The 16,250-nt window shown below is 45.7% G+C and overlaps 1 protein-coding gene across 2 annotated transcripts in view; it reads right to left on the bottom strand.

The window, feature by feature from the left end:
- ADAMTSL3 (ADAMTS like 3) overlaps positions 1-16,250 on the bottom strand; it is a 2,197,206-nt gene that overhangs the window by 1,210,428 nt on the left and 970,528 nt on the right. For both annotated transcript variants that reach the window (XM_069222572.1, XM_069222573.1), the window contains exon 5: positions 3,905-3,950. In XM_069222572.1, coding sequence (XP_069078673.1) covers positions 3,905-3,950 — 46 coding nt within the window. The remainder of the gene's footprint in view (positions 1-3,904; positions 3,951-16,250) is intronic.

Genomic DNA, 16,250 nt, shown 5'->3' with positions numbered 1-16,250 from the left:
ACTTTACCAATTGAGATCATTTCAAACTACAATGCATTTAAGTATAAATAGCAGTTCTTTATCTGGTTCCAAACTGAAGTTAGCACTTATTCATTGAAAGACGGCAACCCTGTGTTAGTCAATGCGACAGATAGCCTTACAGTAGTGAAAAACATTAGGATGTCCTACTTTAAAAAAAAGAAAACTCAACAAGTGTGATGGATGGAGAAATAAGGCCCAATTTTTGTCAAGGGTATTCCAATTAGGGCCCTCACCCACTATTTGTGGAATGCTTCATCATAAGCTACCTCATCCCGCCCTGGTAAGATAATACTACCAGAGCAGACTCAATCTCAAAGCAGAGAAACTTTTTACACAAAAAAAACTGGATAACATGGGATTCAGATATGCTACAAATACCTAAAGGTCAACTCAGGATAATACCTTAATTTAGTGAGTGCTTTCGATATGCTTAACACAACAAGGGGATGGTGTATGTGTACAATGGTCCCACCATCCTTCATAAGCCAACATGTTTCTGTCCTTACATTTGCCAGACCTGTTCTGGGCCATTAATCAAACCAATGGGTATCCCCAGCTCTATAACTCACGCTAAGACAGTGAGTAAGAAGAATGTAGGTGTCAATGTGTGTCCTACATTGACACCCAGGGATAAGGTTTCCTAATATTAGGGGAAAAACACTTCATGGTCTAGGTGGGGGTGGTTTCCCATTTCGTATGCCTCTTGACAAATGTGTGACTACAGAGGATAGCATCCCCACCTATACCATTACGTTTTTCTCCCCTAATATTAGGGAATCTTATCCTGGGATACCCATGAGGTAAAGTGGCTTATATTTAAAAGTGAAGCATGTGTGAAATTAAAGCTGGTATGTTCCTCCAGTTACTAGATGTCATGGTCATGACTGGCGGTTCTAGGAGCTTGGACTAATTTCTGCCATGTATGGTTTGCGGCAAGATTTATGGTATGTTCATCAGGCAAAAGTACTGGCTACATTGTCATTTGTAGTCATGTCATCCTGTACAATATGGCACTAGGATCCCTGGGTAAGCGCTGTGCACATAATCTCTGAATAAGTGTTGTGTATGTGATGTACTGTGCTGTGTACCTGCAGCATGCTCTGAGCACCTGCAGCATGTTCTGAGCGTACCCCTGAGCATACTCTACATTCTAAAACAAGAGCTTTTAACTTGTTTGCTCCAGTTTATATTGTAGTCAGCATCTGTAGGTTTGAATGTGGGGTTTAGCTATCTTGGGAGGGGGAGTTCCAGACGATTACAGGTGATTGTTAAAAAGTAATTTAGTTACAAGGAAGTGGGGGGTGGGTTTAGACAGCAGTCACAAATCCTTATTGTTTCTTTTACATGTCTCCTTCCCCGCAGTTTCTTTCCTATACACCCTTTCCCTCCCCTTGTCACTCCAGTAGTCTGCGCACTAACAGCATTCGGATTTGGTGGAACCTGGGGGTGGACACTTCTGAATCACTGAACACGTTCCAAAGAATGAAGGCTCATTGACACTAGACCTCAAAAGCTATTGTCACTGTCAGGGCTGCTGCTGGATCCTAGGGAACGTCCAAGTATAGAGTATAAACTCTAGTCTGCTAATCCTCTATTTATTAAAAGCCCAAACTATTGGTGAAGTTAGATTTTAAATATTTTGGAAAAATCAGTAATTTGCATTAGCCTGCATCAGCCTATTAACAGCTACGCAGCACGTGCTTGATCTTTTGTGGTGTTAAAACTGAACAGAATAATGGTTTACGCTTGGTACCAGGATAGACTTCGTGTGGGGCATGTGATCTCTATCGGCCCAAGAAGGACAGACGCTCCTAGGAACTTCATAAACTTGAAGGGGACATAGGTGAGACTGACCCAAACATAGTTTAGTGTAAGGGGAGACCTGAAGAAGAAGGAAAACATTTGTATCCAAGTACCATACTATCTAGTCTGTCTCTGAATGAAGTGAGATGGAAGCTACCTCCAGAACTGCTTTGAAGTGGACACAATGGAGAGAGCTGCTCATTCCCCTAGCCGCTCTTCTGGGCAGATACAAGAGCTGTTTGCAAGGAAGGGAGTGAGGCGCAATGTGGGATAATTTTCAGTAAAGCAAACAGGATGTGTTGCAAAAATGAGACAGGCTTGCCCCTGGGAAACCTGTACCCATTTGCTATGGAGTGTCCATCTGTTATCCTATCTAATAGCTAGTGCTAACCATAAATATTGCACCCAAAGAACCCCCCCCCCAGAACACTTTCTAGTCCAGTATAGCATAAGAAGGGAACTGGACCTGCTGTTTTTAACCTGAGATTAACTCTGAAGGACTAGACCTGCTCCCCATAGCACCCATGACAAAAAAGTGGGCTCCAAGGGTCAGTTCGGCAACAGCTTGTGTAGCTACAGGGAGACAGCAAATTCCAAGAAACCTCTTTCCCTTTCATGAGGGAAACTGGACCTGGACAGAACATGGTGGTGACCTTTGCCTGAGTGAGTCCTAGCCTCAAAAGCTGTCTCTGAGGTCCTGGGAGCCTAAGAAGTGACCCTGAGGAGCTGTTCTAGAAACCATGAAAAGGTGGAACTTAGGCGATTTTTGAAGTTGCAAGACCTCTAAGGCCATCAGCGGAATGTTGTGGCAAAGGTGTCCAAATGCAACATCATTGGTCACAGCTTCAGGCACACCCAGCTGGAGAATTTCGAACAGGGTGAAATGTAAATGGTCCTGCATGGGGGCAAGGATGAGAACAGGATGGAATGCTATCATATTGGGAGCAGGGAATAAAAATAGACAAGCAATCATCTAACCATGACAAAAGGAGAGATCAAGGCCCACTTCATATGTTAAGGGTTACACTACTGAATATCGAGTACAAGAATATCATGGCACTCTAATATCATGAACAAAATATCAATGGCCAAAATACTGAAAGGTAACTGCAGCAAGAGAAGTTTAGATTTACTATTATGTACCAATAAGATATGAATATCGTCAAGGCACAAATACCTGAAGTTAGGTGTAGAAAATGTATTCACACTTAACATTTTATATTTGCTTCCTCAATATTGTGACCACTATATCAGTGTCCCACAATATCCTGCACCCCATATCCAAGAGCTACACCATTTTAAGTAATGGTTACAATGCTGTAAGCCAGTGGTTCCCCACCTTTTGACTTCTGTGGACCCCCATTTTATCAATACTGAAGCCCGGGGACCCCCACTGAATCATTATTGGAACACGGGGACCCCCAAGGAGTCATAACTGATAGCTGGGACCTAATATTATTAAATTTTTTAAGCAGCTGCGGACCCCCGAGGAGGCTTCGCGGACCCCCAGGGGTCCCCGGCCCACATGTTGGGAACCACTGCTGTAAGCGAAAGCGAAAGATCGCTAATGCAGTTTAGCGGGACCACAAAAAGCAATATTGTGTGACAAAGGATTTTGACCTTCAAATCAGTGTCAAAGCGATTTCGTATTTGTCTTTACCGAAAAGGTTAGAGATAGAGAATATGTTTTGGAAAACCATTAAAGATTTGGGCTTATTTTTTCACTTTCAGCCTTGTATAAATTCTAAAACTGAAATACAAAAACATTGACTACATAAAAACCAAGTGTTTGCAAATCCTCTCTAAAGTGTAACTTCCTTGCAATGCATATAAAACATTCTGAATCACGTATTGGCACCAGAGAGCAGCATACCAGAGATCATTCGGGAAGTGTAAATTCAAAACCTAGTTTTGTCATTTAGCCCAAAACCCAAATAATAAAATTAACTCAAACCTGGAATGGTGAGCAGAAAACAAGGCACGGAGAGACTAACAAAATGTACGGGTTCTATTAAACTTGATATTTTTCTAGGTCTTGGCTTGGGCTCAAATGAAAAAAAGAAAAATAAGGTAAACCTACATTATTACTGCACGTTCTGTAGCGAATATTCCGTCCTTCACAATTCCTAAAAAAAAAGAAACAGAAATGATTTGGTTGGAAGAAATTACACAAGAAACACTGTATATACGCATATGATTCCAAACTCCCAAGCTACTTCAGAAACATAAATCCAAGTATATTTCTCTAAGGTGAAACCCCCTCCACACCCCTTTGATATTGGATGTAATTTTGTGCCAATGATTATGGTATAGATGACAGAGAGAAACAGTTAGTCAATCAGCAATGAGTTCAATGACACACTTATTTAGACATGGGTAGTTATAGGAAAACAACCCTAACACTGCATATTTCTGGACTACCTGCCTCTTGCATCCCATGCATCACTAGGAGATCGGGATGGTGGTATTCCATGACGGTGGACAGTGGGATTTCAACTGTCTCTGCCATTGGGAAAATTATCTTGGAAGTGAAATCACTGATGGACATGGTGTCATTGTATTAGAAGCCGTGTCAGCTACATTTTTTCTTTCCAAGTCTGAGATGTGACCATGGCAGTTCCAACAGAAAAGTGCTTAAATGACTTCTAAGCCCTGGGAGTCAACTCCCAGTGCATATTAGGGCAGTTTTAATTTCTGAAAACATATCCCCGGTTTGGAGGACCCGTCATAGTGTTTTTTTTTAAATCTTATGACAGGTGGTGGGGCAACAGAGAAAACAGGAGGGTGGGAGGCAACATAGAAAACTGGAGGACATCAGTGAGAAGAAATACGCAAAATGGACAAGGGTGAGGGGTTGGACAAGGCACAAGAAGAAAGATGGGAGGGTAGAAAGCAACAGTATAAGGGTGGGAGTGGGTGGGGAAGAAGTAACTCAGATACCTGATGGGAGAGGAAGAATTAACAGGGATGGTAGGGGAAGAACTGGAATAAGGGAAACAGTATCTGAATCACAATAAGAAGCGAATGGACAGCGGAAAGACACTAATCAAACTAAATCAATCAGTACTTGGTTCATGCTACAAAAGAAAGAAGAGGAAGAGACAACAGCAAACACTGGCCACTGAGGAGGCAGCAAAAAAAGTGTCAATGAAGCAAATGATGGGTAAGCAATGGGTGGGTTCCACGTCCCTTTTGGTAAACAGTATGTCTCACAGTGACAGCGCATATGCTTTAGGCAGATGAGATCTATATAGGACATTAATACAGCAGCAAACATTAAAGGCTGCCAGCTGCCCAAAACTGGGATGACACAGGCATTGCTATTGCCATACCAGACATACATAGGTCAGTTGCCAATGCCTGGATTATGCTTCAAGAAACCAGCTTACTTCCCTAGAAATTGATTCATGAGGTACAGTGGGTCAATCTGGCTAGTCTTTCTTTAATGACAGGCCTAGTTGGTTGGTGTTAAGAGACACTGTACTTCTAAGGGGCATAAATAGGCAGCAGAATTCCCAAGTCTCTGTGTGGTGAATGCTTTTTAATTTCTGTGATAAACCCTTATGTGATATTTATGGCTGTCGTATCTGCCTGTGGAACAATACATGCATAACAAGGTCGATTTTCAAGATTCATTTAGACCGTGTGGGTGCCCAGCAGCCCTTTGGGTTAGTGGAGGCCCTTGTTTCAAGGTGGAGGACTAACTACCAATTAATGAAACCCCCATATGCCTGGCAGGAAATTCTCTATCTTCAGTGCAACTGCTAATGAAGGTCTCGCTGTAATATATAAAATCTCGAATTTCTCAATGTCTGCATGCATTGAAATATGTTCTCCATGTCTCCCTAACGTAGATAAAACACCAGCCTAATATGTTAGTCTATATTGTTTGCCTCTGTTGCTACTATATACCAAAACGCTTTGTTTTATCATCTATCACTCATTGTATTATTACGCTGTTCCTGAAAGCCAAATCCCTTTTTAACTCTGTTTTTTTGGGTCTCGGCTACAGATATTTGAACATGAGTGTCGGTGATCTCAAGTCATGAAGACACACACAAATACATACATACAAATACATTCAGTACAAGAATTAAGGGGTTTTGTGTCAGGTCCCTTCAGCAACTGGCTGTTGGCATTTGTAAATGCCATTGGTTGAGTGTGTTGTCTACAATGCCATGGCATTTTGTTGAAGATTCCATTAGCATTTAAGTCATCCCCTATATAACCTATACACTGTTCTACTGCAACTTCAATGTTGGGGTGCTTCCTCCATTCCCAACTTACAATCCACCCCTATTGCAGGACGATACCCTCTCTGCCCCTTCACTGACTATCTAGACAACCATATTTGTAGCAATACTTGTTACCATACTTGTAACATTGCTTGTTACCATACTTGTAGCATTGCTTGTTGAATTACTTCACATGCATTAGCAAAGTCAAGCCATTCCAAAATAGCCAACAGGTATATGAATGCATATAGGGTGCTCATTCCTGTACTGCAGTTTCCCAAAACATAAGAAAGTCTATTTACGATGGTCATCTTTAATGTGTGCAGATTGCAGGTAGCCATCGTATAATGGTGATTCTTATGTTTACTTTAAACTAAAATTACAAGATGGCCTCAATGCACAGCTGCATCTGTCAGCCATTAAGAAATTGGCAAAGCCAACCCGATGGAGCTCCGTAGCAAAGTTGAGGATACCTAATGGCTTAGTCTAAAATTTAAGCAGGTTTTGAAGACACTCTTTTACTTTAGAAATTGCCTTTTTAGAAATTGGCATAGCCTGCCTTTCGCTTAAGCAATGATAGTAATACCCTGCACTTTAATGTAATCTTGCCATTGAACCATTCCTGACTTGTACATTGTTAGACTTTTCATCCTTGGCGTGGTCTCCCTTAACTTTTTGCCTCTGTTCCCCAGGTTGTTGATGTGTGCTGGACTCTGATTTTACTGTTTTTGTTACTCTGGGCACTTTACCACTGCTAACCAGTGCTAAAGTGCAAGTGCTCCTGTTTAAAATGTGTACGTAATTGGTTCTCCATGATTGGCATATTTGTTTTACTGTTAAGTCCCTAGTAAAGTGCACTAGAGGTACCCAGGGCCTGTAAATCAAATGTTACTAGTGGGCCTGCAGCACTGGTTGTGCCACCCACACAAGTAACCCTGTAATCATGTCCCAGACCTGCCACTGCAGTGTCTGTGTGTGTATTTTTTACACTGTAAATTCGACTAGGCAAGTGTACCCACTTGCCAGGCCTAAACCTTCCCTTTTCTTACATGTAAGGCACCCCTAAGGTAGGCCCTAGGTAGCCTCAAGGGCAGGGTGCAGTGTATGGATAAGGTAGGACATATAGTAATGTGGTTTATATGTCCTGACAGTGAAATACTGCCAAGTTTGTTTTTCACTGTTGCAAGACCTGTCTCTCTCATAGGATAATATGGGGGCTACCTTTAAATATGATTAAAGTGTAGATTCCCCTAGAGAGTAGATGGACATGTGGAGTTTGGGGTCCCTGAACTCACAATTTAAAAATACATCTTTTAGTAAAGTTGATTTTAAGATTGTGCGTTTGAAAATGCCACTTATAGAAAGTGAGCATTTTCTTGCTTAAACCATTCTGTGACTCTGCCTTGTTTGTGGATTCCCTGTCTGGTTCAGTTTGACAGTTGGGTTGTTTTTCACCTCGCACTAGACAGTGACACAAAGGGAGCTGGGGTGTAACCTGCATTTCCTGATTAGCCATCTCTGCTAGGAGGGAGGGGTGGAGTGGTCACTCTCATCTGAAAGGACTGTGCCTGCCTCTGACAATGCAGACTCCAACCTCCTGGTGTGTGTCTGAGGCCTTGCCTGGGCAAGGCAGGATTTCACAAGTAGGTGTGAGTCCCCTTTGAAGAAAGGTGACTTCAAAGACTAAAATGGGTATAAGAAGGGCACCCAAATCTACAGACTTGAGAAACACTTCTGGAACCAAGAGGAACCTCTGCCTGGAGAAGAGCTGAGGAAGAAGTGCTGCCCTGCCTATGACTGTGCTTTGTGGGGCTTTACTGCAGTGCTGCTTCTGCCAGAGTAAGAGGGCAAAGACTGGACTTTGTGTGCCTTCCATCTTGTGAAGAAATCTTCAAGGGCTTGAGTTAGAGCTTTCCTCCTGTTGTTTGAAGTCTCAGGGACAGCAAAGACTTCTCTCTGCCAGCACCTGTAGTCTCTGGAGAGACTTCTGGTCTGACAAGTGGTGCCCTATCCAGTCCCTGGGCCCTTGAAAGGAAAGCTGGTGGAAATCCAAGGAAATCGACTTCGGACGACTCCGGACCGACGCCGCTGCTGAATCCGGTGACGCCGCCTGCACCCGACGCCGTAACCTTCGCTGGAACGCGATGCTCTTCGCAGGCCCGACGCCGCTGCAGCCCCGCTGAAGTCCGCGACTCCATGGAAGTCGCCGCACCACGTCGTGACCAACGCCGCTCGAAGTGCGTGGATTCAACGTTTCGCACAGACACCGCGATCCCCGACTTCACGCATCAGCTTGTTTTCACTCTTCACCAAGGTACTGTACTTCGGGGGTCTACACGACTCCGGCGTGTCCGGCGCCGCTGGTGCCGGCTTGTTCGGAACGACTCCGTCACGACGCCCTGTTAACATCTCCTCGAAGCATTTTTGTTTCTAAACGCTATTTTTGAGTTTAATCTTTAAAAATTCATAACTTGACTTGTGTATGTCGTATTTTTGTCGTTTTGGTCTTGTTTTGTTTAGATAAATATTTCCTATTCTTCTGAACCTGTGTTGTGTCATTTTGTAGTGTTTTCATTAAGTTACTGTGTGTGTTGGTACAAATACTTTGCACCTAGCACTCTGAGGTTAAGCCTACTGCTCTGCCAAGCTACCATGGGGGTGAGCAGGGGTTATCTGAGGGTGATTCTCTTTTACCCTGACTAGAGTGAGGGTCCTTGCTTGAACAGGGGGTAACCTGACTGTGAACAAAAGACCCCATTTCTAACATTGGTGGCAGCGGTGGGATTTGGACTTGTATTTGTACTTGACATACAGTAATTAAGTGTACACTATTGTTTGAGTTCAGACCACTACGTGGCCACATACTACTAGTCTTGTGATTTTTTTTTTTTTTTCTATTTGGACTGTTTTTGCTCTGCATTCATTTTTTCTCACTAATTCCTTAATTGACTTTCTTTGGAACTTCATTTGGGAACTTGTTTTTCTGCCTTTGGAACTTTACACTTGTTTTTGAATCTTCATCATGTCCCATGCTGGAGATGCATCAGTTGGAGCTGACTTTGACCTTGAAAAATTGGAGAGTTATACCAAAGCTCAGTTGAAGCAGTTCTGTAAAAGTTTTGACTGTCCCATTAAGAGCTCATCCAGGAAGGAGGAGCTGCAAAAGGCGCTGAGGTCCTGGGTGACAGCCAAGAGCACTGAAGGGCACACAGAGGATGAGGGAGATGAGGAGGATGAGGAAGAGTGTTCAGTACACAATGGTATTGTTGGTGGGACTGTTATGTGCAGGGAGAAGGTCTCCAGGACAGGTAGCAGTGTCTCATCCAATGGTCTGACACCTGAGGAGTTACAGGACAGACAGGCAGAAAGGGAGTACCAATTGGAGCAGAGGAGGCTAGCCCTTGAGGAGAGGAAGTTAGCGATGGCTCATGAGCTTAGCTTGAGAGAGATGGATCATAGAAGCTAGTCCAGTACAGATGGTGGCATCAATCCTACAGTGCAGCCTGAGAGAAGGGTACACATCCCAAAAGACCTTGTGAGGGATTATAAGAGGGAGGATGATATCTACTTGTGGTTCAAGGGTTATGAGTCAGCTCTCCACATGAACCTGGTCCCTGAAGATCATTGGGGGGCAGCCCTGTGGAAGCATTTTGAGGCAGAGGGGAGGGACACACTGACAGCCTTAGGGGATGCTCAGGATCTCACCTACTCTAAAATGAAGGAGGCCTTACTCACCAGGTATGGTCTCACCCCTGAGCAGTACAAGGAGAAGTTTAGATCCTACAAGAGAAAGGAATCCCAAACATGGTTGGAATGTGTTGATACTTTTTGCAGGTCACTGGATGGTTGGGTGAAGGGCAGTAAGGTAAACACGTATGAGGGGCTTTACAATTTAATTTCTTGGGAGCACTTGTACAGTTTATGTTTTCCAGAGCTGTGCCAGCACCTCATTGACAGCAAGCTGACTGACCCCAGGAAGCTTGCGCAGGAAGCGGACCGCTGGGAGAGAACCAGGGTCCAAAAGAGGTATGGGGGAGACCACGCCAAGGGTGGGCAGGGTCCCTATCAGAAGAAAGGGGGGGGGGGTAAGGGCAAACAGGGGGAGTTCTCTAAAGGGCCCCAAACTGATTCCCAGGGTAAGGATTCCCAAACCCCAGTGAAAAGAAGCCATGGTTGTCCAAAGGGAAACCAGTGGCAGGGGGTCCCCCACGTAAGTGCTATGCATGTGACCAGGTGGGTCATGTGAGGGGGGACCCCAAATGCCCCAAAAGTACACCAGCACCCACTGGTGCACCGTCCCAGGGCTTGGCCAGTGTAGCGCTTGGGGAGGAGTTGGTTTCAGGTGGGTGGGAACCAGCAGAAATGACCCTTGTCTCACTAGGGGACAGTGAGATGGTCCAGAGAAAGCTAGTGCCTGATAACACTAAGAAGTACAGGCAATGGGTGACCATCAATGGACAAAGGGTGGAGGCTCTGAGAGACACAGGAGCCAGTGTGACTACAGTGAGGAGTCACCTGGTGTCTGAAGAGCAGATTGATTCCCGAGTACTTCACCAAGTAGTTGCAGTAGACAACTCCGAGCGCCCCTGCAGAGTGGCTCAGGTTCCCTTTGAATGGGGGGGGGGGTCTCAGGTTCCTGGAAAGTAGCTGTGAGTCCAACCATGCCTGTTGATTGTTTGCTAGGTAACGACCTGGAGGATTCCCCTTGGAAGGAGGTGGAACACAGGTCTCACTTGGGGATGTTGGGTCTGCCTGGGTGGGTATGCGTATCCACCCGGTCTATGGCAGCCAATCAGGGTAGTCAAGAGCCCCTGGAGCCTGAAACAGTGGCCCAGGGGACTGCCAAGAAGAGGAAGGGCAGGGGGCGCGGGAAATCGGCCCGAGGTTCCCACGGTCCGGGAGGAGGCGGAGTCTGAGGGTGACGCCCCAGAACCTACAGGGGAGCAGGTGGCTGAACTGGGGGAGGTCCCTGAGCTGTCACAGTGGCAGCAGGAAGGGGGACCCACCAGGGAAGCATTCTGCACAGCGCAGAAGGAGTGCCCTATTCTTGAGGGGCTGCGGTAGCAGGCTGAAGCCCAGGCGGCTGGCGTGGCGCCAGGTACTCACCTGTTATATTGGGAGGATGGCCTCCTGTATAGTGAGCCTAAGGTTCCTGAGCCTGGGTCAGCTCGTATGCTGGTGGTACCCCAGTGCTTCAGGGCCTTCCTACTGGGTTTGGCTCATGATGTGCCTTTGGCAGGACATCTAGGGCTGGACAAGACCTATAAGAGGCTTGTCTCCCACTTTTACTGGCCCTTGATGCACAAGCAGTCAGCTGCTTATTGTAGGTCTTGTCAGACTTGTCAGGCAAGTGGCAAGAGTGGGGAGAAATGCAAAGCTCCCCTCCAACCTTTACCTGTAGTTAGTACTCCCTTTGAAAGGGTAGGAATTGACATTGTGGGGCCTCTGGATCCCAAGACAGCCATGGGCAACAGGTTTATCCTGGTCTTGGTGGACCATGCCACTCGGTACCCAGAAGCCATTCCTCTAAGGACGGTCACTGCCCCCGTGGTGGGACGTGCCTTGATGGGAGTTTTTACCCGCATGGGGTTCCCCAAGGAAGTGGTATCCGATAGAGGTACAAACTTCATATCCACTTATATGAAGTCTCTGTGGAAGGTATGTTGGGTAACATACAAGTTCACCACACCTTACCACCCCCAAAGTAATGGTCTGGTTGAGAGATTCAACCTCACCTTGAAAGGCATGATTCAGGGCCTGTCAGGGCCCTTGAGGCGTAAGTGGGACGTCCTCTTGCCTTGCCTTCTGTTCGCTTACAGGGAGGTGCCTCAAAAGGGACTTGGCTTTAGCCCCTTTGAGCTCATCTATGGCCACCCTGTGAGGGGACCGCTCAGTCTGGTGAAGGAGGCTTTGGAGAAAGCTCCTAGTAAACCACCCCAGGATGTATTTAGCTACATGCTGGCACTAAGAAACCAGACTGCCCGCTTCAGGAGTCTCGCTCAGGAGAACCTGGAAGCAAGCCAGGAGGATATGAAACGGTGATACGACCAGAATGCCACTCTGATTGAGTTTCAGCCTGGACAAAAAGTGTGGGTCATGGCACCCGTGGAGCCTAGGGCTCTCCAAGATAAGTGGACTGGGCCTTTTGAGGTGGTGGAAAGAAAGAGCGAGGTCACCTATCTGGTAGACTTGCAATCCCCCAGGAACCCTTTGAGGGTCCTACATGTCAACCGCCTCAAACCACACTTTGAGAGAACTGAGCTATCCATGCTCCTAGCAACAGATGACGGGGTGGAGGAAGAGAGTGAGCCTCTTCCTGATCTCCTGTCTGCAGGAGAGAAAGATGGGTCTGTGGAGGGAGTGATCCTCTCCCCCTCCCTGACTGAGGAACAGCAGAGGGACTGTCGCCACGTGTTGGGACAGTTCGCCTCGCTGTTTTCCCTGATCCCAGGAGTCACACACCTGTGCACACATGATGTGGACACTGGGGACAGTACACCTGTTAAACATAAGGTTTACAGGGTGACTGACAGGGTCAGGGCTTGCATTAAGGAGGAAGTCTCCAAAATGTTAACCCTAGGGGTTATTGAGAACTCCAGAAGTCCTTGGGCCAGCCCAGTGGTATTGGTCCCAAAGGCTGCTGCTCCTGGTGCCACTCCGGAACTTAGGTTCTGTGTGGACTACCGGGGTCTCAATGCGGTCAGAAAGACTGACGCACACCCCATCCCCCGAGCTGATGAGCTCATTGATCGGTTAGGAGCTGCCAAGTACCTCAGTATGTTTGATTTAACATCTGGGTACTGGCAGATTACCTTAACTGAGGGGGCAAAGGAGAGGTCAGCATTCTCTACCCCAGATGGGCACTTCCACTTCAACGTGATGCACTTTGGGATGAAGAATGCCCCTGCCACCTTTCAGGGGTTGGTCAACCAGGTGTTGGCAGGACTGGATGAGTTCAGTGCCGCCTACCTGGATGACACTGCTGTGTTTAGTTCCACATGGGAAGAACACCTGCAACACCTCTGGAGAGTGTTAGAGGCCCTGCAGAAGGCAGGCCTCACTATTAAGGCGAGCAAGTGCCACATAGGGCAGGGTTCTGTGGTGTACTTAGGACACCATTTGGGGTGTGGCCAGGTGGCACCCCTACAACCTAAGATTGACACGATTCTGGCTTGGGAGCCCCCCAAGACCCAGACTGAAGTGAGAGCCTTTTTAGGTCTCACAGGATTTTACCGGAGGTTTGTTAAGGGACCTCTAAGAAGCCTCTAAGAAGCAACCCAAGAAAGTGATCTGGACAGAGGCTTGCCAGAACGCTTTTGATGCCCTGAAGGCTGCCATGTGCACAGCACTTGTGCTGAAGGCACCTGACTACTCCAAGGAGTTTGTTGTGCAAACAGACGCCTCAGAGCATGGAATTGGAGCAGTACTCTCACAGCTTAATGAAGAGGGCCTAGATCAACCCGTAGCCTTCATTAGCAGGAGGTTACTACCCAGGGAACGTAGGTGGAGTGCCGTAGAACGTGAAGCATTTGCTGTGGTCTGGGCACTGAAGAAGCTAAGACCCTACTTGTTTGGGACTCACTTCCAAGTTCAGACCGACCACAGGCCCCTCAGATGGTTAATGCAGATGAGGGGTGAGAATCCAAAACTGTTGAGGTGGTCCATTTCCCTACAGGGGATGGACTTTACGGTGGAACACCGTCCTGGTACAGAGCACGCCAATGCTGATGGTCTGTCCAGGGTCTTCCGCCTTAGTGATGAGAACTCCCATGAGGTTGGGTAGTTGCCCCCCACTTTTAGCTGGGGGGGACACGTGTTAGACTTTTCATCCTTGGCGTGGTCTCCCTTAACTTTTTGCCTCTGTTCCCCAGGTTGTTGATGTGTGCTGGACTCTGATTTTACTGTTTTTGTTACTCTGGGCACTTTACTACTGCTAACCAGTGCTAAAGTGCAAGTGCTCCTGTTTAAAATGTTTACGTAATTGGTTCTCCATGATTGGCCTACTGCTCTGCCAAGCTACCAAGGGGGTAAGCAGGGGTTAGCTGAGGGTGATTCTCTTTTACCCTGGCTAGAGTGAGGGTCCTTGCTTGAACAGGGGGTAACTTGACTGTCAACCAAAGACCCCATTTCTAACATACATGATACTGAGCTTTGAATTGTCCACAAAGTTAATTTTTAGACCATTTGAGTGGTGCTAGATAAGCCTTTATCAAATTTAAATAATAGAACCCAGGATGTTAATCGAACCTATCATTCTCCATGTCCTTGTAATTCGTTTCAGAGCATTCTGAAAAAATTAGGAAGGTTGGGGTGCCCAACATGTTACATTCGAAGTTGATGTAAAAAAGAATAATTTCATAGTATTTAAGCATTAATTTTATTTTATACCTATTTGAAAACACTTTCATAGGTGGTCAGTCTCAAATCTAGTAGCAATGGAAATGCTAAGGCATGAATCAAACCTTTTTCTGCAGATGTAAATGAATAATTTATTTATGGATATCACGAGTTTACCAGTGTAGTGTAGTTGTCAGGTTGACTACTGAGGAATCTCCCATTCCGGGGACTAATTTATGTACTGAATGGCCTTTGAAACATAGGGTCAGGACGAAGGTGTAAGACAAAGCATCGTGCGGGAGAGGGGGGCTTGGGTTCCAGGACTTGGGGAGGTCTCCTCAGTCACCTGTCATCTTTGCCCTACACAGGCTGCATCCATGTTAAAAAGCTGCCCGTGGCTTACTGTTATTTTCATGAAAGTGCCACCCTCCTATAGTGAGGGGGTATGTTAGAGGGCACTCAGATTTAATTACACCCCTGAATCAAGAATGGCTCAGACCAACAGAATTTCGGTAGTGATCTCATAACCCACAAGACTAGCCAGCAATGTAAAGATGGGTTGTATGTTGTAATAACGCATGGCTTTGACACGCATGCTGTTACAATGTGGGCATTACAATGAATGCGTCTTTACCATGCATTCCTTTATCACGCATATCGTTAAAATGACATGCTTTAAGGTTTGACTTTAGAGAAGCATAATTTACTATTCCAACTCCAGTCTTCGCATCAGTAGGGAAAGCATTGGATTTTGAAGTCCAACGCCGCTTACCATAAGGAATGTTGTTGTAAAGATATGCGTGGTAAAGGAATACGTGCTAAATATTGGTAAAGGAATACGTGCTAAATATGCATTCGTTGTAACTCTTGCGATGTAAAAGAATGCATGGTTCTGGCTACGTTGTAAATGCTGTTTTCCCTAAAGGTGACATTAAGTGCTCTAGAAGCTATTTCTAGCTGTCAGCACCAGGAAGAAAGTGACATTTACAATAGACTTTTTTGGGACCCTAATATTTGGCATTACAGTAGAATTGCAGGGCATGAGTATTAGTGATCAAACAAATTACCTGAGCAGGACATTTTATTCTCCATTCATCAAGAGCTATTAATAGAATTTGCACAGGCATTCCCAGCTGGACCATAATATATGGATAACATAAATATTGTATTCATGAATAAAATAATAATTTATTTGTATACCATTTCGCAGCAGTTAAACAATAGTTGAGGAATTCATAGTAGATGTTAGGATTCTGCAAGTCCATTAAAGCCATGAATATGTGCTTTAGCATGTTAAAATACTAAGATAAGGAAGTCTCTCCCACAACACATATGGCAAACAGAGCACTCACAAGGGAAATCGACCACTGTATAGGCTAGCACATTCCGTGAGTCAGACAGCAAAAACTAGGATTAATCAGTTCCTGAAGTGGTGAAAAAATAGGTTTTGGGAATGGACTAGTTAGCTCTTATAGGTCCTTTATTCTCTCCAGACCCGTTGCAGTTACCTAGGGTACCCTTGACAAACACTCCCTCTGTTGTGTGCACTAAACTCAAAACAGAGCAGAGGGAAACAGCTGCCATAGATAATGAATAGTGATGTGACTGTAAGTGTCCTTATGTTGTGTGTGTGGTGTTATGCCTCCATGGCACACATGGAGCGAAACAAAAAGGCACAGAAGCGTAATCGCAGTTATGTTCTGGCTCACGACTCACTGGACAGCCATGCACATGCACTTTTATTGGCAGAGTCTGTAAAGTGCTGGAACATGCCAAATCTGCATGCAAACGTGTGCTGACAACTAGACTGTCTGTGAGGAATGGTACTACATTACAACCCTCTTCAATTCCACT

This window comes from Pleurodeles waltl, chromosome 3_1 (assembly GCF_031143425.1).
Source record: "Pleurodeles waltl isolate 20211129_DDA chromosome 3_1, aPleWal1.hap1.20221129, whole genome shotgun sequence".
Lineage (NCBI taxonomy): Eukaryota > Metazoa > Chordata > Amphibia > Caudata > Salamandridae > Pleurodeles > Pleurodeles waltl.
The sequence above is the reverse complement of the archived record's forward strand: the minus strand, read 5'-3'. Positions and strand labels throughout refer to the sequence as shown.